The sequence below is a fragment of the Dasypus novemcinctus genome, chromosome 14 (genome assembly GCF_030445035.2).
Source record: "Dasypus novemcinctus isolate mDasNov1 chromosome 14, mDasNov1.1.hap2, whole genome shotgun sequence".
Lineage (NCBI taxonomy): Eukaryota > Metazoa > Chordata > Mammalia > Cingulata > Dasypodidae > Dasypus > Dasypus novemcinctus.
The window spans coordinates 21,225,408-21,252,745 of NC_080686.1; the positions used below are offsets into that span (position 1 = coordinate 21,225,408).

General features: G+C 40.6%; 1 protein-coding gene across 3 annotated transcripts in view; it reads right to left on the reverse strand.

Annotated features, from left to right (window-relative positions):
• Positions 1–25,298, reverse strand: part of NSMAF (neutral sphingomyelinase activation associated factor) — a 73,235-nt gene extending 47,937 nt beyond the window's left edge. For 2 of the 3 annotated variants that reach the window (XM_058275555.1, XM_058275554.1), the window contains exons 1-5: positions 24,852–25,298; positions 9,638–9,727; positions 6,921–6,999; positions 6,760–6,827; positions 6,636–6,672 (exon numbers count right to left, since the gene is read on the reverse strand). In XM_058275555.1, the coding sequence (XP_058131538.1) occupies positions 6,636–6,672; positions 6,760–6,827; positions 6,921–6,999; positions 9,638–9,727; positions 24,852–24,910 (333 nt within the window). In that variant the 5' untranslated portion in view covers positions 24,911–25,298. Of the gene's footprint in view, positions 1–6,635; positions 6,673–6,759; positions 6,828–6,920; positions 7,000–9,637; positions 9,728–24,137; positions 24,565–24,851 lie in introns of those variants that run through there. The other variant, XM_071207823.1, reaches the window with a different exon arrangement.
• Positions 25,299–27,338: the final 2,040 nt, after the last annotated feature.

Here is a 27,338-nt window from a genome sequence, read left to right on the forward strand (position 1 = left end):
GAGCAGTTAGCAAACACTCAGAGCTATCTGAGCTAGCTGAAGCACCTGTTTGGGGGCTCCAAGAGACCAGAAGAGCATCCTGCAATGTCGTTGGGGGAGTGGAAGGAGGAGAATGCCCGTCTGCAGAGAAGACTCATAAGTAGAGCACTCCATGCTGCAGAGACCAGTGTCCATCCTCCACTGGAGGCACAAGCCGCCTAGGGAGCTGTTCAGTGGCTGGAAATGAAACGGTTGGGCACCAATTTCAGCTACTGATGAGTAAATTCAGTGGGCTACAGTATAATCCTGAGAACAGCTAAAGTTTGAGTCTGTCCAAGTCAGAAAGAGGCCGGGAACTGCCATCTTAACTCCGTGCCTGGCATGAGGGGAAGTGGAGCAGAATGAGAATCCCAGTGCTGGTGGGGACAGGCTTCTTTCTACCCAGATCAGATTGCAGGTCTAGATTAGGCCCCAGTGCCACCTCCAGCAGGAAGGAACTGCGGGGACCTGCACCAGCCTCTCTGGGAAGTTACCGGCCAAGCCATGGAGGCCGGTGATCATCCTACTCTGGTGGCACAAGCCACCCCAGGAGCTATTCTGTGGCTGGAATTGGAGGCTTCATTTCCCAGAAAAAGGGGAGGAGGAGATGGTTGGCTGCTGATTTCAGCTACTGATTGGTAGACTTGACTGGCTAAGAGATAACCCTGGGAACAGGGGGATGTGAACCAGCCCAAGTCAGAAAGAGGCCAGTAGCTGCCATTCTGACTCCGCCCCCAGCCTGAGGGGAAGCCGGGCTGACTGACACTCTCCGTGTCAGCAGGAACCAGTTTCTTTCATGCATATTAACCAGCAGCCTGCCTAGGCTTCAGCCCCACCTCTGGTGGGGAGGAGGCTGAGGAGCCCTGCACCAGCCTATACAGGTAACTGCAGGGAACTTTGGCTGACATGGATGAAAATCAATAGTCTACCAGGGCAACTGTGGTTGTCTTGGACCCATATTGCATAGATTCCTGCCCACACCTGGAGCTCCATCCCTGCCCCAGGCAGGGGAGAAAGGGATGTGAATCTTCATTAGTCTCTCTGGGCAACTGCAGTCTAGGTCTGCACTTGGATTATTCCACACAGCTATGACTCTGTTCCTATCCCTAGCAAAGGAGAAAGCCAGAAGAACCTTCATTGGTCCCTGGCACAATGAGGGCAGCATGAACCTCCGCAGCTTACAGCACTAACTACATACTTGGCTCCTACTGCACAACCAGCAAGGGAGAAAGAATAGTAAGCCCTAAACTAAAGAGAAAAACTGCACCCAGAAAAAATACTCTAGTAAGCCAGATGTGAAGACACCAACAAAAAATTACAATCCACACCAAGAAGCTGTGGCCCAGTTAAAGGAATAACAGGAAGCTGTGGCCCAGTTAAAGGAATAAGATAAGCCTCCAGATGACATAAAGGAGTTGAGACAACTAATCATAGATGTTCAAACAAATCTCCTTAATAAATTCAATGACATGGCTAAAGAGATGAAGGATATTAAGACATTGGATGAGTATAAAGAAGAATTTGAAAGCATACATAGAAAAATAGCAGATCTTATGGGAATGAAAGGTGTAATAATTTTTAAAAAGTTGAAATCATATAATAGCAGATTTGGGGAGGTAGAAGAAAGGATTGGTGAGCTTGAAGACATGGTCTCTGAAAGTGAACATTCAAAAGAACAGATGAAAGAAAGAATGGAAACAATTGAACAAGGTCTCAGGGAAGTAAATGACAGCAAAGGCTTGTAAACATATGTGTCCTGGGTGTCCCAGAAGGAGAAGAAAAGGGAAAAGGGGAAGAAGGAATATTTGAAGAAATAATGGTAGAAAATTTCCCAACCCTATTGAAGGACATAGATATCCCTGTCCAAGCAGCATAGCATACTCCCATCTGAAAAAATCCTACTAGACCAACTCCAAGACACATATTCATCAAAATGTCAAATGCCAAAAACAAAGAGAGAATTCTGAGAACAGTAAGAGAAAAGCAAAGTATAACATATAAGGGATATCCAATAAGATTAAGTGCTGATTTCTCACCAGAAACCATGGAGGCAAGAAGACAGTGGTATGATATATTTAAGATACTACAAGAGAAAAACTTCCAGCCAAGAATCTTATATCCAGCAAGAATATCTTTTAAAAATGAGGGTGAGTTTAGAATTTTCACAGATAAACAGAAACTGAGAGAATTTCTAAGCAAGAGACCAATATTTCAGGAAACACTAAAGGGTGTGCTAGAGCCTGAAAAGAAAAGACAGGAGAGAGGGGCCTGGAAGAGAGTCTAGAAATGAAGATTATATCAATAAAAGTAACTAAAAGTGTCAAAAGAGTGGTGAAAATAAATATGACAGATAAAACTCAAATAGTCATGGATAATCTTAACCAACGATATAAAGCATTTGTATTCAGAAAACTGCAACTCAATGTTAAAAGAAATTTAAAAAGGCCTAACTAACTGGAAGAACATTAAATGCTCATGGATTAGAAGACTAAATATCATTAAGATGTCAATTCTACTCAAATTGATAAACAGACTTAATGCAATCCCAATAAATTCCACCAACTTTAAAGAAAAAATTGAAAACATGATCATTAAATTTATGTGGAAGGGTAAGAAGTCCTGAATAGCCAGAAACATCATAAAAAGGAGAAATGAACTCCCATCTCTAGACTTTAAATCATAATACCTACCTATAGTGGTAAAAACAACATGGTACTGGCCTAAAGACAGACACAATAGACCAATGAAACCAAATTTATGGTTCAGAAACAGACCCTCACAGGTATGGTGAAGTGATTTTTGACTAGCCTGTCAAACTCACACAGCTCAGGCAGAACAATCCATTCAACAAATGGTGCTGAAAGAATAGGATATCCATAGCAGAAAAAAAGAAAGAGGACCCCTATCTCACACCTTATCTAAAAATTAAATCAAAATGGATCAACAAACTAAAAATAAAAGCAAGAATCATAAAACCTCCAGAAGAAATTACTGGAAAATATCTTTAAGACCTGGTGGTAGGTGGTGGATTCTTAAAGGAGGTAAGAGGAGAACTGAGTGGACTACTGATGTTTAATGTATGTAGAGTTTTAATTAGCTTTACTGTAAAAGTGTGGAAATGTATAGAGTGGATGGTAACACACAGTGAGTAATAGCTAGTTTATAAATGGGGATGTGACTGAAAATGGTAGTCTAGTTATCTAAATGCCAGAGAATACGCTAGAGAATAATCTAGGAACTGGATAGCATAGTAAACCAAGAGGTGGATGAGAATTGTGGTTGATGGTACAGATGCAGGAGTGCCCTTTGTTAGCTAGAGCAAATGTATATCACTACTGCAGGGTGTCGGAAATGTGGAAAAGCATGGGAAAAATACAGCTGGAGTGACCTATGGACTGTGGTTAGTAGTAACAATATTCTTGCATCTATGTGATCTTGTGTTGATGAGGCAGTATGGAAAATGTGAGCCAAGTGTACACTATGGACATGTTAACAATCAGATGATATTATTTTATCTGTAGCAAATGACACACCACGTTTTGGTATGTTGATAGAGGGGTGTTGTTTGGGAATTTTGTACATGTGCATGATTGTTTTATAAGCTCCCAACTTCTGTCATAAAAAATATATTTAAAAAATAATAATAGGGTGGGTTGAGGAAAAAACACACCAAATGTAAGATAAGGACTATGATTAGTAGTAAGATTTTGGCAATATTCTTTCATATTTTGTCACAAATGTCTCATGACAATGCAAGGTGTTGGTGGAGGGTTGATGTATGGGACCCTTGTTTGATGCTATGCATTTTTGCTTTGTAAGTTCACAACTTTTACTATACACTTAATTTTTTATGTATGTTCATATACAAATGATATAAAAATAATAATAATAGGATTTTGGGGGGAAAATACTTTGTTTAATAATATTTTGACAATGCTCTTTAATCATTATAAAAAGGTTTAACAATAATGCAAGTTATTGGTGGTAGAGAGTCTTGTATGATGTTATATATGTTTGTTTTGTAAGTTCACAAGTTATTGTTTATGAGCAATATACTTCAATAAATTTTTAAAAAAAGATTAGGTAGAAGGCAGATGCAGATTGTGGGGGAAATAAAAGATGGTGAGTTCAAAGTCTTCACAGACAAACAAAAACTGATAGACTATGTCACACAAGACCAGAATTACAAGAGATACTAAAGGGGTGTTGCTGCCTGAAAGGAAAAAACAAGAGCAAGAGACCTCGAGAAAAGTGTTGAAATGAAGATTATTACGAAGGGTAAACTAAAGGATAAGACAGATAGTGGAATGGTATGACAACAGAGAACTGAAGAACAAAATGGATGAAGTAAGTAATGCCTTTACAGTAATAACACTGAATGTTAATCGTCTCCAATCAAAAGACATAGACTGATGGAATGGATAAAAAAGTATGAGCCATCTATATGTTGTCTATAAGACCCACCTCAGACATAAGGACACAACCAGGTTAAAAGTGAAAGGTTGGGAAAAGGTATTCCAAACGGTAACCGAAAAAAAAGAGCTGGGCTAGAAACAGGTAAATGTAAAATAACAACATTATAGTACAACAATGTTTACTCTGTGCAACTAGCAAACTGTTCCTGTGATCAGTATTCTATAAATTCTTTCATATAAAATAAACACTTGCTTTTAATTGAGGAGGGCTGGAGAAGAGATATATTTTTGGATACTTCATTTTTCTTTAACACTTTCTTATGCATACTCGTTAATTAAAACTATCCATCTAGATCAATAATGAGTTAGCATGACTACTGTTGAAAGATATTTTTTTTCTGCCTCATAAAATTATGAATTGGCATGTTGTTATCTGCAGTAATTCACCCCACTAAGATGTGAAGAATTCCCAAATAGGAATTTGATTATCCAGAAAGAATTATGGTATAAATGGAAATTAAATAACTAAACCAATAATCAGTTTCATTCTTGGAGATTATTATGCCCAATAGTTAGAGCTGTAATATAAAAATTAGAATTATGTTATAATTAATTTCTATATTAGAATTATTTATTTATAAATGTTTGTTGCTATACTATTTTTTATAATTGATTATATTAAGTCTAACTTGGCCTTACACTCTCTTTCAAAATTTGTCATTTCTTTCTATTTTTCTATTTTATTTTAAAATTTTACAATAAAGGTTTTTTTAACAGAAAAAAAAAGGTGATAAAATTCTTCCTGGTCCTCCTGAAGCACTGACACTTGGGACCATGTAAATTGCCACATATAGGTGTTCCCACCAACAGCTCCAGCTGAGGTCCCAGCCTCCGGGAATGAAGACGCCTCCAAGATGCCTCCAGCCCCAGTAACTGTGACTTTAATCACGTGTGAGACCCCAAGTGAGACCCCCCTGGGTGACCACAGTTAACCCTTGCAACCATGAGATAATAATATGATCATTAATGCCTTATAAAAATCAGAGCACACTTCTCATTAATCAGTCCAATGTATTGCGCATACCAAGAGCCCAGTAAATGGCTGGTGGGTGAAATTATGGCCAGTTTCTTCAGGTATCAGACATATATTCACAACCCCCTCCAAAAATAATGGTGTCCCTTTTACAAATTAATTACTTATTGTCATATATGCTGATGAAAAGAAACCGAAGTCAAAGATAGCCTGTGAAATGTTTTCTTCTGTAAAATTAGAACTACAAAAGTGGAAATCATTTTTTCATTTGAAAATCATCTAATCAGAGATCTCTCCGCTTTCATGAAATAATTTTTATTATATATGTGCCATGAACAAAAAGGTCCAGGGATCCAAAAAGCACTGCAAACTCTGCTGCTCCTAACCATTCTCCTTTTTTGAGCCTCACAGTACATGCTAGGATGCTAAGTGCTTTGAGTCAAGTCATGAAGTAAAAAAAAAAAAATGTGCTTACACAGATTTCCCTAAACTTAAGAGGTCACTGACGATTCTTCTCTCAAGGACCAGGGCTCTGCAGGCTGTTCGGGCAACACTGATCTCTCCTAACCCTTCATTTTCAAGATGAACTGAAGCCCAGAGCCAAAAGAAAGTGGGAGGCGATCTCTTTTCCTTTCTTGTTTACAATGTTTTAAAAAGAATCTACAGACTATATAAATGTATGTAGAATAAATTTGGAGTGAACAAAAGGTTTTGACCCTGAGGGTCACAATTATTTGCGAGCCACACCCTGAGTTGTTGATGTGGTTGTCACCGCGGGTAGACCTGAGGCCCATCCAGGGAGCCAGGCGGGCCTCACGCCTTCTAGGGACTGGGGGCTACAGGAGGAACGGCCCTCCCTTCCTCTCAAAGTCTCTGCCTTGTCTGGAAAAGGTACCCTCAAAACATTCTCGGGGCTCCTTCGGGACATAATTGTAAGCCTGCATGTATCACACAGTACAAATTCTTTGATTATCAATACTCATGCCCAGTAGGGATCACATCTTTTAAAAATATATTTGCCAATGATTAAATTTTAAAAGCACTTAAGAATCTATTCCATTGATCTTCATTTGCTATTTCTACAAATAATTTTATCACGTGAAAAGGGAAAAAATAAATGCATACGTGTTCATTCATGTTAGGGAAAGTATTTACTGTTTGCTTCTTACCTGGCTGAATATGAGAGAAATCTTCCCAGATTTTGCCCTAAAATGCAGATAAGAGTGATTAAATATATATATGTATTATTTTTTTGGCTGATGTAGAATTAAACATTTAGTGACAGTGACATACTTTTCAAACGGTCTACTGGCTCCATTTTCTCCATGTTTTCCTATTTTTATACAATCTCTCAATGGAATCTGGATAAAATTGAGAAAGATTATAGAAATAAGTAAAGGTGAAATATACACAAAAAATAAGAATGCTCCTGCTAACATTTGAAGTGTGTTTACCTTAATTATAGGTTGGGATATTGCATCTGGTTCAAAAATCACTGACTTTGAACATATTTTCAGGGAGCCTCTGATTTTCCTAGGGATCAATGTACAAAGAACAAAGGATTATTTAATGAACATAACAAAAGTCATAAAAGAATCCTAATACATTTAGGAAGTAGGTCACTAAAGTGTCAACTAATAAAAGATCAACAACACAAGTAAAAAGAAGGGTGTGAAAGGTTTAACATTTTAAAACATAGTAAAACATTTTCCCTTATCTCTACCTCATAGAGGTTAGCAAAAGCTGTAGGTACTGTAATTATGATTTAATCCATGGAGCCTTGTGCCATGTATTTCATTTTTATTACCTCATTTGATCTTTACAACTACTCTGAAAAGGCAACTAAGGATCAGAAGGGTTAAGAAACACTGAATTTACTGTTTCCAGTAAATTCTGTTGGCTTTTAATTCCTTATATCCAAAAGAACTATTCAGAAGGCAATACTACCTATTAACAATTGATCAGGAAATGGGATTTTTCTTATACACAATCATGGAAAAATTACAGTTTGAATTTAGTCCATGCTTTTTTTCTCATTTTATTTTTCAAAATTTAATAATAAACATTAGGGTCAGGCTTTTTCCTAAGGAGGCAACCACATATACAAGTTTAGCTACAGAAATGTTTGCAAATCAAACTTCATGTAATCTAAAAGGACCATGCCTTGGAAGGTCCAGGGTTCAAACCCCAGGCCTCCTTGACCCGTGTGGAGCTGGCCCATGCGCAGTGCTGATGCGCGCAAGGAGTGCCCTGCCACACAGGGGTGTCCCATGTAGGGGAGCCCCACGCGCAAAGAGTGTGTCCCGTAAGGAAAGCCGCCCCACGTGAAAAAAGCGCAGCCTGCCCAGGAGTGGTGTCGCACACACGGAGGGCTGACGCACCAAGATGACACAACAAAAAGAAACACAGATTCTGAGTGCCGCTGACAAGAATATAAGTGGACACAGAAGAACACACAGTGAATGGACACAGAGAGCAGACAACTGGGGCGGGGTGGGTGGGGAAAGGGCAGGGAAGGGGAGAGATAAAAAATAAATCTTAAAAAATAAAAGGACCATGCTTAACATCAAAAATGGACACATGTACATTTAGATCATTCTTTTTTTCTCTCCCCCTCCCCGTTCCCCACCCTGCTGTTTTGCTGTCTGTGTCCATTCGTTGTGTGATCTTCTGATACTATTTCTTTTGTTGTCCTCTCTTCTCGTCTTTCTCCTCTAGGATTCATGGGGATTTGATCCGGGGACCTCTGATGTGGACAGAGGTTCCCCGTCAATTGCGCCACCTCAGTTCCTGGTCTCTGCTGTGCTTCACCTTGACTCTCCCCAGTTTGTCTCTCTTTTGTTGCGTCCTCATCTTGCTGCATGACTCACTTGCATGGGCACTGGCTCACTGCGCCATCAGTCAGCTTGGCTGCGTAGGCCCTCAGCTCGCCATGCGGACATTCATGTGGGCACTCGACTCACCGCATGGGCACTTGTCTCACCGCACGGGCACCCACGTGGGCACTGGCTCGCCGCGCTGGCATGCTTTCTCTTCTTTTTCCCAAGGAGAATCCAGGTCCTCCCGTAAGGCAGAGGCCTTATCACTTGAGCCACATCTGCTTTCCTTAGATCATTCTTAAGTTATACTTATATCTGGGGCCAATTGTGTCTAATTTTCTTTCAAAAAAAAAAAATTTTTCTTTATAAAAGTGATGTATTGACCATGTGGAGCTGGCCATGCGCAGCGCTCATGCGCGCAAGGAGTGCCTTGCCATGCAAGGGTGTCCCCCGCGTGGGGGAGCCCCACGCGCAAGGAGTGCGCCCGTGAGGAAAGCCGCCCAGCGTGAAAAGAAAGAGCAGCCTGCCCAGGAATGGCGCCGCCCACACTTCCCGTGCCGCTGACGACAACAGAAGCGGACAAAGAAACAAGACGCAGCAAATAGACACCAAGGACAGACGACCAGGGGAGGGGGGGAAATTAAATAAATAAATAAATCTTTAAAAAAAAAAAAAAAAAAAAAGTGATGTATTGAGATAATTTTAAAAAGTATCTAACAACTATGAATGGCCCCCAATTTTATGAAATGTTATTTCTGGGGAATGAAACTGAAAAACAGTCATCTCTTCAGAGAGTGTTTTATATTATACAAACAACTCCATAAAATGCTTTATCCCCCCCACCCCCCCTCACAAATTTATTTCAAGTGAAAAAAAAAAAATAACAGAAAAAAGCAGCTCAACAAGTTATGGAAGCATTACTCCTAAAAAATTCTGTCCAGGTACTTTTATCTCATCTAATTCCAACAACTAATTCAATTGTTCCTTAGATGATACACAGATGAACACAGATTAGTGAAATGAATAATCAAGGTCTCCTTATTAATGAAAAAAAAATGAAGAGGGAAAAAAAATGCTTAGTCATATTCATATCTCAAAACCAAACCCTATATTGGTTTTTTTTTCACCTTTAGCATTAATACAGTACCAACTTTGCTTTTGTTATAAAAACATTACAATTTTATTGTTAACTATCGTCTATAAATTACATGAATTATATTTTCCCCATGTATCACCACATTCCCCAATTAAGAAAGAAGGAAAAAAGAATCTATATGCTCACACACTGAATTGTTTAAAGTGTTAGCATCAGAAAGGTCTGCTAAGTCCAGAGATCCAGAAGTCTTCCTTACCTTTCGCTCTTACTGCCTTTGGGTTGAATATGACTAGCTGTATGCTGTTCAAAGTAATACTCCTCCAAGTTAAGCAGCAGCAAGGAAAATCTAAATTGGGGGAGAAAAAAACAACTTAAAAATTTTTTTTTTTTAGAAAGTATAGGACAGCAATCTATTTTAAACATTTGACTCCAGAATAATTTTCCATTCATCAATTCAATAAATACTTACCAAGCACATATTATATACCAGGCACTTTTCTATCTGATGGGTGGAAAAAAGAGGTAGACAGGATAGGTTTGCTTTGTGGGTCTAATAACTATGGTGCCAAAGATGACATCATGATATGGTTTCCCCTAACTGCCAAACAAGGCTTCCCCGCCTGCACTGGGCCACCTCGCCCCCTGCAATATCACGTGTTTTACCTTGCTTTTCCACAAGACCTTTTAGCGGCTGATCTTTAGATATTCCCTTGTAATAATCAACCTAATGCTTTGTACAAAATAGATGCTTAATAAACAAGCAAACCAAATAGAATGGAATGGAAACATACCTCTTCAAAGTTTTAAGTGTTTTAAACTTTAAAAAAAAGAAGATTAGGTAATAACAAAAAGTATAAATTTAGTTGTATGGCCATAGAAGAAAATACATGGCAAAGGACTGAAAACAAGTGCCTTGTTTAAAAACCAGGAAATATCAATGACATCAAGAGTTATGGGGGAACGCTCCATGATAAGACTGGGACTTGAGATAGATCTGAATGTTCTTGGTGTGTTGGGGGAATATATTTAGATTAAACATGGCAGATTAAACACATATATTTATTTCTGTTCCATCTTGAAATCTCTCTAAAATGTGCATAAAAGACATTTTAAAAGGTAAACCCCACAAAACCAAAAACAAACTGGGGAGATGTACAAGCAGATAGCTCTACCAACAAATATATAAAAGATGGAAACAGAGGGGGAAGAACTGACAGTGATCAGAAATCACAGTATCAGATACCTGCAGAGAAGACCTCCAGCAGGAGAAAAACAACTCAAGTCATGGGACTTCAAAAAGTTTCAGAAATTATAGGTATCAAGTATCAAGTACCAAGGAAGGCAGAGATGCAGCAAGGCGGGATGGTTCAAAGTCTCAATGGGGAGCGGTAGCCCCAGATTCCTTCCCTGATGGTTATCCATCTCTCTCCTACTCTGGCAGGTAGTTTTTCTACAGAAAAATTGAATGAGAGGCTCTACAGCAGACATGGGATGCAGTAGAGAGCAAGGAACAGGCTGTGAAAAGAGGGAGATTAAGCAAAAAACTAAACACATGCTCAGTAGCATGAAGACATACACCACTCCAGGTAGGAGTCTGGTAGAAAAACCAAACAGCCCTAGAGAAAAGACTTAGAGCCGAGTCTTTATAACATCATCCCAGAGTGAAGCCCGAGAGACAAGTTCCGCCCCTAGCAATCCAGAACTTGCATGCAGCCTTTCAGTGCTTCACCTTTAAATATGAATGGGCAGCCAGAGAGCACCGGACTCTAACATGAAAAAACAAAGCCAAAACTGGAACAAACAAGAGAGCAACTGGAAGGACTAGAGAACTGCAGGGAACACAAGGTCAAAAAAACATAATTAAGATTCTTATAGGGGGAAGCAGATTTGACTCACCTGATAGAGTGTCCGCCTACCACATGGGAGGTCCAGGGTTCAAACCCTGGGCCTCCTGACCCGTGTGGTGAGTTGGCCCACACGCAGTGCTGATGTGCGCAAGGAGTGCCCTGCCACGCAGGGGTGCCCCCCACGTAGGAGAGCCCCACGTGCAAGGAGTGTGCCCCGCAAGGACAGCCGCCCCACACTGAAAGAAGTGCAGCCTGCCCAGGAGTGGCGCTGCACACACAGAGGGCTGATGTAGCAAGATGACACAACAAAAAGAGACACAGATTCCCAGTGCCGCTGAGAAGAATACAAGCAGGCACAGAAGAACACACAGTGACTGGACACAGAGAGCAGATAACTGGGGGAAAGGGGAAGGGGAGAAAAAGAAATTAAAAAAAATATTTTTCAAAAAAAGATTCTTATAGGGAAGCAGATGTGACTTAATTGAGCTCCCGCCTACCACAAGGAAGGTCCTGGGTTTGGTTCCCAGTGCCTCTTAAAGATGATGAGCAAGACAGTGGGCTGGTATGATGGGCTGGTGCAGCAAGCTAATGCAACAAGATGATGCAACAAGAGACATGAAGAGGATAACCTAATGGGAGACACAACGAAGTGGGGAGTGTAGGTGGGTCCAGTGATTGGGTGCCTCCCTCCCACATGGGAGGTCCCGGGTTCAGTTCCTGGTGCCACCTAAAAAGACCAGCACACAATGAACAGATACAGCAAGTGCAACAACAAGGGCGGGGGAGAAATAACTAAAAGATTCTTATAAAACATGATGATTCTGGTGGTAGATGAAGATTGTGGTTAACAGTATAAATGTAAGAATGTTCTTCTTTTACAAGGTGTTAAGAATATGGTGATAAACAGGAAATTACAACTAATGCAAATTATGGGTGATAGTTAACAGTGATAATATTTTTGCAGAAATGACAAAGAAGATACATCAATTCTAAGAGACTACTATAGGGGCTTATCTAAGGAGGTATGGAATTTTTCCTTTTGAGTAATGAAAATGTTCTAAAATTGAGTTAATGACCGCACAACTCTGTGATGAAAATGAGAGCCACTGACTGGACACTTTGAATGGATTGTACAAAGCTTAGGACTGTATGACATAGGGGATCCAGTGGTGGAAAATGGACTGTGGTTAACAGAACATGAGAACATTCTCTCATGAACTCTAACAAATATATAATACTATTACATGGTGTCAATAATTGGGTGGTTGGGGGGGAAATACACCAAATATAAGATATTGGCTATAGTTAGTAATATTTTGATGATGCTCTTTCATAGTTTGCAACAAATGTTTCACATCAATGCAAGCTGTTGGTTTTGGGGTGTTGTATGGGAACACTGTATGATGACAGGCATGTTTGTTTTGTAAGTTCACAACTTTTACTATACACTTATTGTTTATGTCTGTTCATGTATGAATGCTATTCTTCAATAAAATTTTATTTAAAAAATGAAAAAGAAAACACTCAAAAAAATGAAGATCCTTATAAAGATGAAACAGTATCTATGAAACAAGAAGAGAAGGTTCAATAAAAAATAATAATCTGAACAAAAAAGAACTCTTAAAATTAAAATAATGGTAGATGAAATGAGCTTTACCATCCTAATTAGGAACTTTTATTTATCTACCGCCGTTATAAAACCAATTTGCAAGAAAAAATCATAAGCTGGGAGCGGATGTGGCTCGAGCAGTTGGGTACCTGCCTCCCACATGGGAGGTCCCGGGTTTGGTTCCCAGTGTCTCTTAAAAGAATAAAAAGACAACAAGCAAAAACAAACAAATAAGAAAACAACAAGCAAAAGCCAATGAACAAAACTAATGAGCAAAGAGACAAGGGAGCCATCTGGGGGAGGGGGTTGGGAGAAAAGAATTACTCATAAGCTAAATTGCCAGAGCTCAATTTAAAAGGCTCATTATGAATACTTATCCTGGATTTCAATATAATCACAAGAGTTAGGATTGCTAGGAACTGTCTTTTTATGAATCAGGTAATTTCCAGGAAGGTATAAATCAGGGAGGTACTAATTGCCTTGCCTCTTATTTTTAGCTTTTATCTTAATGACCCAGAGCCCTTTATTGTCTGGAGCTACACAACCTTATTTTTTCCTCCTGCTTTCTCTGCTCTTCCTCTTACAGAGAGTGAAAAATAAAAGAAGTATTCTGCCATAAGAAGATGACATGTTTTTATTGCCATGAACCATTAGTAGGCATCACCGACAGCTGGTTCTTCTATATAATTATTAAATTCTAATCATACCAGCTATTTTAGAATTAAAGCCATCATTTTAGTAAATAGTATACTGCTCGCTTAGCCTACTGATATGTACATTTTACAAGAAATGCAAAATGCATGCAAGCTGTAAGCACATTCTATTGTTCAAAGCTAAAGGACTGAGGAACTTATATGATTTTATTACAACTGAGTTTCATGGCATTTAGAACAATGGTCTTCAAACTACATTCTGGGAAGTGAAAAAGTTCCAAGATCATTTTTAAAAATTAAAGTCACTGGTTTACCATTTTATGAGCTCACCTAGTTAGACGGCTGCATTTAAAACTATCAGGGAACAACAAAACAGTGTCAACATGGTTCCTGAAATCATTTTTGCTTTCACTGGAAAATCAATATTGTATAATAGAGCAATGAAAGAACAGGTTATCAACCAAGAGCATTTGGGTTGCTCTTCTTCAAGCGGAGGGCTTAGCTCTAAGTTGGATCCTTATCAACCTTCCTCCACTCAGGCCCAAGGTAATGAGAGAGAGCATCAGAAAAAAGATAGGAGAAAATTGTTCTATGGTGGCTGCTTGTACTTTATGTGTATATACTGCATGTTGTGATACATCAAATAAAATCCACAGAAATTCAATGAAAAAATTAGTATATTATATATTATTTTTGGGGGGAGAATTGTGATCCTGTTCCTGCAATCCTTAGTTTATCCACCTGTACAGAGGTGGAATGGTATTCTCTTTAGATAAATTTTCTCATGCAGGAACCCTACTTTCCTAAAAAAAAAAAAAAAAAAAGGTGTCATCCTAGCTCACCTGAATTTTTTTTCTTAATAATAATAAACTTTATTTTTAGAGAAGTTTAGACTTTATAGCAAAATTGCACCGAAAGTATAGGGAGTTCCCATATAACTGCCCCCACCCCCATGAACACACAGTTTCCCCATTAAAGGGCATCTTATATTAATGATGTCACCTAAATTTTAAAGCAAATATTCAACACTTAGCCAATAACATAAACTAGCTCCACCCTGGCAGCTCTTACATTCACGACCACTCAGTAACTCAACACTGTGGATGAACAGCATTTACGGTAGATCTGGAAGGCTTTGCTAGTAACCATTTCTCTGGTCCAGAGATGTAAAACAGACTTCGCCGTGCTGACTGAGGCTGTGATGTGGGCTCAACGGGAGAAGGTACCATGGTGCCCTTGTGATGAGTCACGGGCATGGGAGAGGGCACCAGTGTTCTGTGGTTGCCATCTCAAGTCTGACTACCCAACCCATTGTGGATAAGCTAGACCATGCTGCTGTGCTCCCACCACCTGGGAGAACTGGCTTAACTAAGTGAGGCATTGGCTGTGTTTCTGTAAGCTTCCTAAAATGGTTTTTGAAACAAGAAAGAAATTAAGAAAAAGGTTAGACAAAGGCCAAAGTGGCAGTTCCCTCAAGCATACGGTAGACAGCAATCTTTCCGTAGAGTTGTTCAAAGAAATGCTTTTTCACTGAAAAATACTAACATTTCTTTCCCCTTTCTCAATTTTGCTAATAAAGCAACATGAAACAACCTTATCCTCTGCCGAAGTTCAGATGAACTAAACCTACTGCATCTTCCTGGCCAGAATTCTGTCAAAAGGGATCAGATTAGCATGACATTACTTACAGTGAATTCATGTTGGAGACGGCGATGGCAACTGGCTCTTCTAGTTGTTTATTAATAATCCATCTGATCTAGAATTAGCATTAACCTGTTTATGTACATATGTTTTTTCAGCACCTTTCACATTCCTGGATCACTGAAACAACTCTGGATCCGAATTCAAATGCTTCCCGGGCCTTATGTCAGGAGATGTAAGCACGTGGCTGCCTTTTGTGTCTTCACCCCTCTTAGGAAAGTTGGTCCTGTCTCCTCCAGTCTGATGGTCAGTATCATTAACTGAGAACAAAATAGGGCACTTTCTTTGTCATAGATCAATGTTGTACCACCTGGCTGGCCCTTGTGGGAAAAACCTAGAACTTTTTCCTTCCAAACAGAACTTTGGAAGACTTTTAAAAATTTAACCTCCAGCATTTTTTAAAAAGCCTCCATTCATCTGTGGCTTGAACCTTGGTGCTAATTGTGCAGGTCTGTGCCATCATCAATTTGTCCTTGGCTATTGCCCCTGCTCTCTATATTTTAAAGATTTCTAAGTTCAGAGGAACACTATCTGTAGAACCATTCTGTTGTTTATTTGCTTCCTGATTTTCTGTAACTTTTTACCAAAGACCATTTGGGTCGGCTATTCTGAATTCCAATTTTGACAGTGTCACAAACTTCCTGGGTCAGTAGCTCTTCCAGTAAGTGGCCCAGTAACAGTACCTTTTCTTCCCCTTGAGACTTTTGATATTTGCCTTCTTGAAATCGAGCTTCTATGTATGATATAGGATCCGTCTTGATCCCCCTGGGCCTCATCTGTAACTTAATATGATTGCGTTATCTGAAAGTTCCAGTCATTGTTATTTGGTAATTTCTCCTTTAAGTTCAGAATTAAGTAAACTTCTCATGCTCCCTGCCTTCGGATGAAGTAAAACTTCAACAAAGGAAGCTAAGAGACTGTGACTATATCTCACCAAGCATTTCAGTAGATATCTGGCTAAGTAAGTTCTCCTATCATTTTTACGCACCACCACTTCTTGTTTTCTGATCTGCATCAGGTACATAATCAGTTATTTTTTCCACCCAGTTGGGTGGCCTGTAACAAATGAGCACAATTAGGCAATCTCTGTTCCTCTTTCTTTTCAAAGATTTTATTTATTTCTCATCCCTGTATTAGTCAGCCAAAGGAGTGCTAATGTAAAATTGGTTGGCTTTTATAAAGGGTATTTACGTGGGGTAGGAGCTTACAGATACCAGGCCATAAAATTTAAGTACTACTTCCCTCACCAAAGTCTATTTTCACCTATTGGAGCAAGACGGCTGCCGATGCCTGTGAGGGTTCAGGCTTCCTGGGTTCCTCTGGGCTCCACCTGTTTCCTCCACAAGGTCAGCTGTGGACTATGAGGCTCTCTAGGCTTTGCCTCTCTCCACAAAGTCAGCTGTAAACTATAAGGTGAACAGCTCTGTCTCGCTCCCTGGGGCTCCAGCTTCAGCATCAAACTCCAACATTAAAAGCCCTCCGCTCTGTCCTTTGCCATGCCTTTTATCTGTTGAGTCCCAGTGGGGACTCAACGCCCTAATGACGCAATCCAGTCAAAGCCCCAGTCATAACTCAATCATGCCCAGGTATACACCAGATTACAAACACAATCCAGTATCTATTTTTGGAATTCATAACCATATCACACTGCTACACTCCCCCACCCCTGGTTAGCATTTGCTGTCTGCTCTCTGTATCTGTTCGTTGTGTGCTCACTGTGTCTGCTTGTCTTTTTAGGAGGCACTGGGAACCAAACCAGTACCTCCCACATGGGAGGGAGGTGCCTAGTCACTTGAGCCACCTTTGCTCTCTGCTTGATGTATCTCTCATTGTGTTTCCTCATTGTGTCTTCTTCTTGAGTCAGCTTGCTCTCTTGCTCATCTTCTTTAGGAGGCACCAGGAGCTAAACCTGGGACCTCCCATGTGGTAGGTGGGCACCCAACTGCTTGAGCCACATCTGCATTTCCAGAGCTCTTTTATATACTGGTCCCTGATCACTCCATGGGGTCTGAAGTCTGGCCCTTCCAGATAGCTAAATGCTGTGCCGGGGTGGGGTGGGGGGATAGCACACCTGCTACTGACCTTTCTGAGTTTTCCTCACTGAACACTGCTCCATAAGCCTGGTGCATGTTCCCCAGCTATTTGCCTTATTTGCACAATAATTATCAAAATGTTGAGATAGTTTTACATCTAGCCAAACTGCTTTTCACAAGGACAAAAAGGACCTTCCCAGACAAACAAAAACGAAGACGGTTTACTACCATCAGATCCTCAAAATAATTTCTAAGGGATATCTTTAGGAAGAAGTAAATATTTCCATAAAGAGATGACATACAAGATGGAAAGCTGAGCAAAGAAAATAGTAAATATGTATGTAAAACTATGTAAGCATTAACTATATGATTATAATGTATAATTTGTGGGTTTAAAATATAGGCAAAAAAATATTAGACAATAATAGACTGTAATTTAGAATGAAATGACATGAGTTAAGCATTCCAAGGAACTTTCATTGTTATGGGGGGGGGCGGTAAAGAGAATGATTAATTTTAGACCTTAAGTTAAATGTAAATGTTAATATTTCAAGGAAAAGCATTAGAAAAATAAAAGCAGAATATATAATTTCCATACCTAAAACGGTGACAAATGAAAAGGGGAATGGAAGACCTTTGCTAATCCAAATGAAGGGGTGAAAAAAAGACAAAATGAAAGCACAAAATGAGATGGCAGAAATGAAGCCAAATATATCTATAATCAGAGTAAATGTAAATGGGCTAATATGTGGAAACAAAAATATTCAGACTCAGTTATTAAAAAGTCCAACTATTTGCTGTTTACAAGTAGCACACCTAATTTAAGGACACAGAAAAACTAAAAGTAAAAGGATGGAAAATGCTTCATTATGCAAATAACCTAAAGAAAACTGGTATAGCTGTATTAATATTGGACAAAATAGACTAAAAAAATACTAAGAGTAAAGAGGTCTTTATATATTGATAAAAGATTCAGTTTGCCAAAAAAGTAGCATTTCTAAGCTTGTATATACTAACTGGCATAGTTTCAAAATAAATACAGTAAAATTTGATAGAAATACAAAGCAAAGTTTACAAATTCACCACTATTGAAGCATCTCTAATTGACAGACAGGTCAATCACAAAAAATAAAAATTCATTAAGGAAATAGAAAATCAGAGCACAATTAAATAAAAAGCTTAATGTAAAAAAAAATCAACAACCATCAATATACATTTATTTTTAACCTAACAGAACATTTGTGCAGACTGAACACATATTAAACCATAAAATATAATTTCAAAGAATCAGTATTATAAAGACCATATTCAATGAACACAAGTTAAAAAAAAATAAAAGAAAAAATTTTAAATCTGAGTTGAAGATAGATGGCTGAATGGATAAATGAATGGATAGAATGATACAGCAAATATGGTGAAATGTTAAAAGTTGGTGGATCCAGGTATCTGTGAGGGAGTCATGCTGGAGTTCTCTGAAAAGGATTTTGTATTATTTTTACAACTGTCTTGTTAGTTTGATATTAATTCAAAATAAACAATGTTTTAAAAAATCTGAGTTGGAAATGTTAAGACATAATTCTAAATACCTGATGGGTAAAAGATGAGCTGACAATGGTATTCAGAATAACCCAAATGTATGAGTCGGCCAAAGGGGTGCTGATGCAAAATGCCAGAAATTGGTTGGTTTTTATAAAGAGTGTTTATTTGGGGTAGGAGCTTACAGATACCAGGCCATAAAGCATAAGTTACTTCCCTCACCAAATCTATTTGGAGCAAGATGGCTGCTGACATGTGCAAGGGTTCAGGCTTCCTGGGTTCCTATATTCCTGGGGCTTGCTTTTCTCTGGGTTCAAGTTTCCTTCCTTCATGGGGCTGCTTCTCTTTCCTCTGTGTGCTGACTTCTGGGGCTCCAGCTTAAGTCTTCAGCATCAAACTCCAACATCAGAAACCCCCAACTCCTCTGTTCTTTGCCATACCTTTTATCTGAGTCCCAACCACCAAGGGATGGGGACTCAACACCCTAATCATAACTCAATCATGCCCAGTTACAGATCAGATTAGAAGCATAATCCAGTATTTCTTTTTAGAATTCATCAATAATATTAAACTGCAACACCCAACCAATCAATTCCTTAAATAGACTCTACTATTTTAAATCACACTTTTAAAATTTTTTAATGAAAATCATATAGCATTTTATAATATAAAATACATAAAAGAAAATATAAATATATAAAGTCATACTCTGTTTACCCATAGATTCTGTGCTCTCTCAAAGGCAGCCACTTTGGAAGAAATTACTTTGAGGCAGCAATTAAGAGGATAGGCTGGTAATGCATTTTGGATGAGGCCAAATTTGAACTCTAAGTTAATTAGAAAAATGTGCAACATAAGAAAAATACAATTAATGTAATCTACAGACTACAGTTAACAGCAAAACTATAATATTCTTGCATCAACGTCAAAGATGTATGGAAAGTAGGGAAAAATATGCCAAATGTACTCTATGGACCATAGTTAGTAGTAATAGTTTAATGATGTTATCTTATAATCTGTAACAAACGTTCCACAATGGTGTGGTGTATTGGTGAAGGGGTGTTGTATGGGAATTCTGCACATGTGCATGACTGTCTTGTAAGTTCACAACTTCTGTAATAAAAAAATATATTAAAAATATGTGCAATATTATTTCCTCTCCCACTGCTTTATTGTTACATGAGAAAAGTACATTCTTTATGTCATGGTTAGCTGGATTATCCATTTTTCATTTCTTACAAATCAAAGAACTGCCAGGTGATTCTGCAGTTTGCCTCCATTTTCAACACCTGGCATATTCCATAACGGGATGTTAAAAGATTGAAATGATCAGCCTTAGAAATAAAAAATTAAGCAGCAGGAGAAAAAATCCTTTTATTCTCTCAACAAAGTGTTTTTAGTGAATACAGAATCAGTTGATTAAACAAATATTTTGAGTAAAGGAATTTTTAATATCAGTATAACCAAAAGAACTATACACACAAAGAATGTCTGAACTGTTTATAAAACAATTAATGTAATATGTAGATACCCAACATAGAATTCAGGGTCACTAATGTTCGATCTTGGATGACAGCTTAAAAGTAACAATTATCAATTTCTATATTATCCAAGGTGAAAATAACTGTATCAAACTACTCCTGGAAAGTGAAGAGCAAAATATATAGCCAGTCCTAAATCTTAAAGTATCTTAAATAACAGCAGTTAGTATAATATGCTTATCCACTAATCCACTGTATATATCTGCCATTTCCAAAGAGCCCAAGGAAGCTATGTGATTATTGTCTTTTTTAGTCTATTTTTTTTCCCATTTATTTTCATCAACATCTGTATGGCACTTTTAAAAACTAAAATCAATATGGTTTCTGCCATCTAAATCTTACCTAGGATACTAGTGTACTTAATTTGAATGTTCAAGATTTTCTGTTTTCTAATCTAGAAAATCATCAAAGTAATTCTATATAAATGTCACCAGTAAATGGTACAACTGTACAGTTGTTCAAGCCAGAAACCTGAAGGCAGGATTGCCATATTTACTAAATAAAAATACAGGATGCCCAGTTACATTGGAAGCATCTCCAGTAACTGATAGGTCAAATACGGAAAAAAAAAGTTAAGGAAACAGATGTAAGCACATTTAACAAACTTATGTAATGGATATTGTCACAGTTTGATATGGTTATGAATTCCAAAAATAGATACTGGATTATGTGTGTAATCTGGTCTGTACCTGGGTGTGATCAAGTTATGATTAGGGCTTTGACTGGGCCACATCATTAGGGCGTTTAGTCCCCACCCCTTGGTGTGTGGGGACTCACAGATGAAAGGCTTGACAAAGGACAGAGTTGAGGGTTTCTGATGTTGGAGTTTGATGCTGAAGTCGTAAGCTGGAGCCCCAGTAAGTCAGCACGCCGAGGAAAGAGAGGCAAGCCCTGGGAAGAGAGGACCTGAGCCAGGAGAGGAACAAGGAAGAATAGAGGTGGCTCTGTAGAAACGGTAGAAAACCCAGGGAGAGAGAGAGCCATTCACCTGATAGTCTACAGCTGACCTTGTGGAGAAAACAGAGGCGCTGAGCCCCGAAGAACCCAGGAAGCCTGAACCCTGGCAGCCACTGGCAGCCATCTTGCTCCAACACGTGAAAATAGACTTTGGTGAGGGAAGTAGTACTTAAACTTTATGGCCTGGTATCTGTAAGCTCCTACCCCAAATAAATACCCTTTATAAAACCAACCAATTTCTGGTATTTTACATCAGCACCCCTTTGGCTAACACAGATACAGAGAATAACTTTTTAGTATAAGTATGTTCCAAATACTGCAGAGGATATACTTATAATGCAAAAATCATTCAACGTTTGTTTGCAAATTTAACTTGGCATCCAGTAAAGTATCTGACACCACCACCTAGGAATCATCCCTGACTCTTCCTCTATCACCTCCTCTGTGTTAGTCACCACACCTAAAAATATTTAGAATCCATCCATTTCTCTCCATTTCCCCTGCCCACCTTGGTCTAAGCCACCAATGTAAAATATCCCCAACCAATCTCTGCTTCTACTTTTGTAAAACTATTTCACTTATGCTAAACCCAGCAGCACCAATTTAACACTATGAGAAATAAATGCTAACATCAAGCTTCTCCTTTTCTGGGACCAATATATGGTACCATAGAAATCTAAAATCCTTAAATCAGCATTGTTCGAAAAAAAGCTGTACCTGTAAGAAAACAAACGCTGACCCGATTGTGGACGAGAAAAGAATTTTATTAACAATCTTGCAAGAATGGGCACATGACCTGGATAAAATGGCCCATGCACCAAACAGCAAGAAACACTGACATTTATAACCTAGACCTAACATGCAGGTCCCTCCCTTGTTCCCTGTTGATTGGTTACTTCAGGGGTTACAGCCTATCCCAGGAGTCTAACTAAGTTCCTGGGTTCCACCCAGTTGCCCCTCCCTCGCTCTCTAAATTCCGGGGGCTGGGTGGGCTTGGCACCCTTTTCACTCCTGCAGGCTTTTCAAATTTTGTGCCGCTTTCACTATTGGCCCCACCCCCACTTCTCACCACTGGTCCTTCTCACTTTGGCCCCGCCCCCACTTCTCACCACTGGCCCTTCTCACTTTGGCCCCACCCCGACTTCTCACCATTGGCCCTTCTCTCTTTGGCCCCACCCCCACTTCTCACCATTGGCCCTTCTCACTTTGGCCCCGCCCCCACTTCTCACCACTGGCCCTTCTCACTTTGGCCCCACCCCCACTTCTCACCACTGGCCCTTCTCACTTTGGCCCCACCCCGACTTCTCACCATTGGCCCTTCTCTCTTTGGCCCCACCCCCACTTCTCACCACTGGCCCTTCTCACTTTGGCCCCACCCCCACTTCTCACCATTGGCCCTTCTCACTTTGGCCCCGCCCCCACTTCTCACCACTGGCCCTTCTCTCTTTGGCCCCACCCCCACTTCTCACCATTGGCCCTTCTCATTTTGGTGCCACTTTTCAAATTCCTGGCACGCCAAAGCCCCTTCCCCTTGTGAAAACTAGACTTAACCCTTTCCTACAGCATCAAAGGAGCCAACGAATTCACAACTTTGAAGAAAGGGAGACCTTTCCTGGATAACCTCTCTAATAGTCCCACTTCAACTTACCCAAGAAAAACAGTTCTATTGTGTACCCAGCCTCGTGACCTATACCAACCGTTTTGCTAATCTCTGTTTCTTGCCAGAGAGGGATGAGCCAGGTAAAAATCTATGAAGGAATGATAAAGTTGAGAATGAAGTTGGCTTAAAGTATTCTCGTCTTTCAGAATAAAGTGGAAGATTTATAAGGCAACAGCCTCTGATTCTAGTCCACATCTGATTGGGAGACAGATTTCTGCTATTCAAATCGGTATTCAATGGCACGACATCCTAGTTAGGGTATCACCCATCAGTCCAAGGTTGCCAAGCCATGAGGCAGAGTTTTAAAGAAACTGCGCAGCCAGCAAGTGGGATTCCAATAAATATACAACACGTGATGCCAACTTTTTTCAGGTTACTGATGCTCAGTAACAGCTGATGCCTCTGATTGATGAATAAATAAGAGAGGGGCTGGTAAGAGTTTTTGCAGGTTGAATCGCCTTCCTTTACCGAGAAGACCAGCTGTGCTCAAGTCTCCTGACCTATTATGGGCAGAAGTATACAAGCTAACCAAATTCAACCCAAATTACAAGCAGCTCTAAAGAAAACAGGTTTTCTTGTATATCAAAAAAAGCCAAAGAATTGTTACAAATACCTCTTAGATCACAGAACCTCGTGGCAATGTCAAGTATTTGAAACTTTTTACAATGTAAATCTAAACATCTATTTAATTCACAATACCAACAGGACAGTGTTGTTGGTACTGAACAAAGAAACTCTATTCAAGGTCTTCCCACATGAAAAAGGAATTACAAGTGCAGTAGAAGCCCCTCCTCAAGTGAGTTATTTAGTTTCAGCCCCATGATTATTTAATAAACAGGTCTATCTGTAGCTCGAGCCTAATTATACTACCAAAAACTTTTTTGGAAGCAATATGGAAGATGTGTTCTCTATACAATCCCTCTGTGGTGCGGGGAATGAACTTTCAGGCTCCGGATATCCTGGCCAGACCAATCGTGCAGATTAGAGAAGGATATGCATGTCTGCATGAAAGAGATCAGCCCTGATCAAACGAGTGCAGACGCTGCAAAATCACTCACACTTCCAAAGTTCGCATCTGTGTGTCCATGTGTATGTAACCTGCTTTGACGGTAGCCGGTGACCAGACAACAGCGTGACAGGCTAGAAGCGCTGCGAGAACACTGTAGCTCTCACAAGCAAAATAAACGTTCCCCAGATTATTTCCCGTGCCTTTTGATACCTGGGCCCCGAGGCATCAGCCAGTTGTCTCGGTTATTAGGAATGCATTGGGAAGTACACTTAAAGCAAAAGTGAGACTGAAGAGACTTCCCTCGGAGCGGAAGACGAGGGGGATCAGGGACTCCGAGACCACGCCGCCTGGACGCGGTTTTAGCTTCTGCCCGGAGCCTGGGACGATGACTGTTCGGCCCCACAGCACGTTCGAAAGCACAGCCTTCAAAGGCACTAAAAAGGCCCGTCGTTCGGGGGCGAGGACCCTGCTTCTTCCCAGGCCAAGGCCTTCCTTGCGGCGCCCCCGCCAAGCCCACGCAGGCACGGGGGGCCAGTCGTGGATTTGTTTCAGTTGGGAAGGAGCAGGCAGGAAAAAGGGGCACCTCGCTCCCCACGGAACAACCCTGCGGCGGGGCAGCCGAGGGCTCGGGCCCCACGCCGGCTTCCGGGGTGGGCCGGGGGCCCGGGAGGTGTCCCCCGAGCCGCGTCTCCTCCGGCGCCCCCTCCGGGCCCGGCGCCCAAGGGAGGGCTCGCCGCCCGGCTCCGCTGGGCCCGCTTCCGGGGGGGCTGGGCCGGCCGGGCTCGGCCTGCCCCCGGCCCCGCGCGCGTTCGTTCCGGCCCCGGGCCCCGGGCCCCGGCGGGCCCCGGCCCCCAGGCGGGCTCACGGCCTCCGCCTCTGCCCCCGACCCCGCCCGCCTGCCCGGGCCCGGCGCCGGGCGCTCACCTCTCCTTGGAGTAGAGCTGCAGCTGCCGCTCCCGCTGCTGCTTCCGGATAAACGCCATGGAGGGGCGGGCGAGCCCGGCTGCCGGGGGTGCGGCGCTCGGCGGCCGAGAGCCCGACGCTGCCCGCCCGGCCGGCTCGGCGTGGGGACTCCGCGGCGCCGTGACTCAGGCGCGGAGGGCGGCCCCGGCGGCGCGGTGACCCGGGGCGCCCCGAAATCAGGCCGCCCCCAGGTGCTCGTGAGGACCCGGAGGTCAGACCGAGGAGCTGCGCGGCCCAGGCTCGCTTCCACGCTAGACGTTCGACCGGCTTGACTTTACCAACCACTGCATTGCTGCATTTCAGATCCTTTACGCGTGGCCACGGATGCTTGCCTCTGAACACTCTCACTGTTTTGGTTCTAGGGACTTGAAATAACAACGTTTGGGGCCCTCGAGCGCTTGGTTGCTGAAAGAATTGGTCACGTGGCTTTTTAAAAATAGCTTTATGGAGATATAATTCATATATCCTACAATTCACCCAGTGTTTTTTTGTGGGTCCACAGATATGTGTGATCATCACCACAGTCAATTTTAAAACACTCTCATCACAGCAAAAATAAATTCCCTTTGTTGTCACCCCCTAGCCTTTCACCTCCTTCCATTCCCATCTCTAAGCAATCACTAATCTGCTTTAGATTTTCTGTCTCTAAAGATATGCCTGTTCTGGGCTTTTCATAGAAATTGAATTATATAATATGTGGTCTTTTGCCAAATATAAAAGCCAAGCCCTAAAACTACTAGAAGAAAATATAGGGAAACATCTTAAAGATCTTGTGGTAGGTGGTGGTTTCTTGGACCTTACACCCAAAGCACGAGTAATAAAAGAAAAAAATAGATAAATGGGACCTCAAAATTAAACATTTATGCACCTCAAAAGACTTCCTGAAGAGGGTAAAAAGCAGCCTATTCAATAGGAGGAAATATTTGAAAATCACATATCCGGTAAGGGTTTAATAGTCTTGGTATATAAAGAGATGCTGCAACTCAACAATAAATTGACAACTGACCCAATTAAATAACGGGCAAAAGACTTACATAGACATTTGTCCAAAGAAGAAATACAAATGGCAAACAAATCACAAGAAAAAATGTTCAAAATCACTGGAGTTTAGTGAAATGCAGATCAAAGCTACGATGAGATATCTTTTCATGCCTATTAGAATGGCCACTATTAAAAAAACACACACAGAAAACTGAAGTGTTGGAGAGAAAGGAGCACTTATTCTCTGTTGATACGAATGTAGACTGGTACAGCCACTGTGGAGGACTGTTTGGCAGTTTCTAAGGAAGTTGAGTATAGATTTGCCATGTGACTTGGCAATACTATTTACTGGGTATATACCCAGAAGAACTGAGAGCAGTGGCATGAACAATGTCTGCACACTGATATTCATAGCAACATTATTCACAATTGCCACAAGTTGGAAACAACCCAGGCGTTCAACTGACAAATGGATAAACTGTGGTGTATTCCCACCATGGAATATCACGCAACTGTAAGAATAAATGAAGTCGCAAAACATATGACAACATGGATGAAACTGGAGGACATTATGTTAAGTGAAGCAAACCAGACACAAAGGACAAATGTGGTATGGTTGTGCTATCATGAACTAAATATATTGTGCAATCTCATGGAGTTAACAACTTGAATGTGGGACATGAGAAAATAGAGTGAAGTTAGAGAATGGAAAGCTGAGGGTGAATTTGGCAACCCAGCCCCTTCCCCCAAGTCTTCAGCATGTAGCTGCCCATGTGACCAAGGCATAAGTTAAAGGTTAACAACCATATTCAGAAAGGAGAGAATGTATAGATATTTTTGTAAACTATAATCTTCCCAAAGCAGTAAACATCCTTAGTAAATGTCCTTCCTATGAACTTAGTGAAAACATCACCACATTCCATGGTACACTTCATGTGTTCCTGGCAGGAACTCTGTTTTCATACCCTATGGAATGTCCTTGTTCTGAAACCCCTCATATATCACCCCTCATTTTCTTATCTTTTTGCTGAGTGCTATCCTCATTCCCTGAACCTCCACTGTCAAAAGATTCTCTCTTACGCATATGTCCCAATAAAGCTTATGCCTGACTAAATGCCAGGTGTGTTCTTTGGTCTGTAGCTTCACCAACTCAAGCCCTTCAGGAGTTGGCTTGTACTGTTCACTTGTGCAGAATTGGTAAAAAGCATGTGTGTTAGTCTTTGGAAATGAATAGAAAAGGTGAAAGCACAACATAATGTTTGTAACTAGCAATGCTATTTTATCGGTATGACAGTGGTTGATAGGGAAAGTCCAAGGTCATATATGTGACTAAAAGGAGAGCTAAAAAATGTAACATGGGACTCTATAGCATAGTAAAAGCTCATGAGAAATGTGAATATGGGTAATGTTTCATATATAAAACTTTTTTCTTTGAAAGTTAACAAATGTATGTTGATGTTGCAAGAT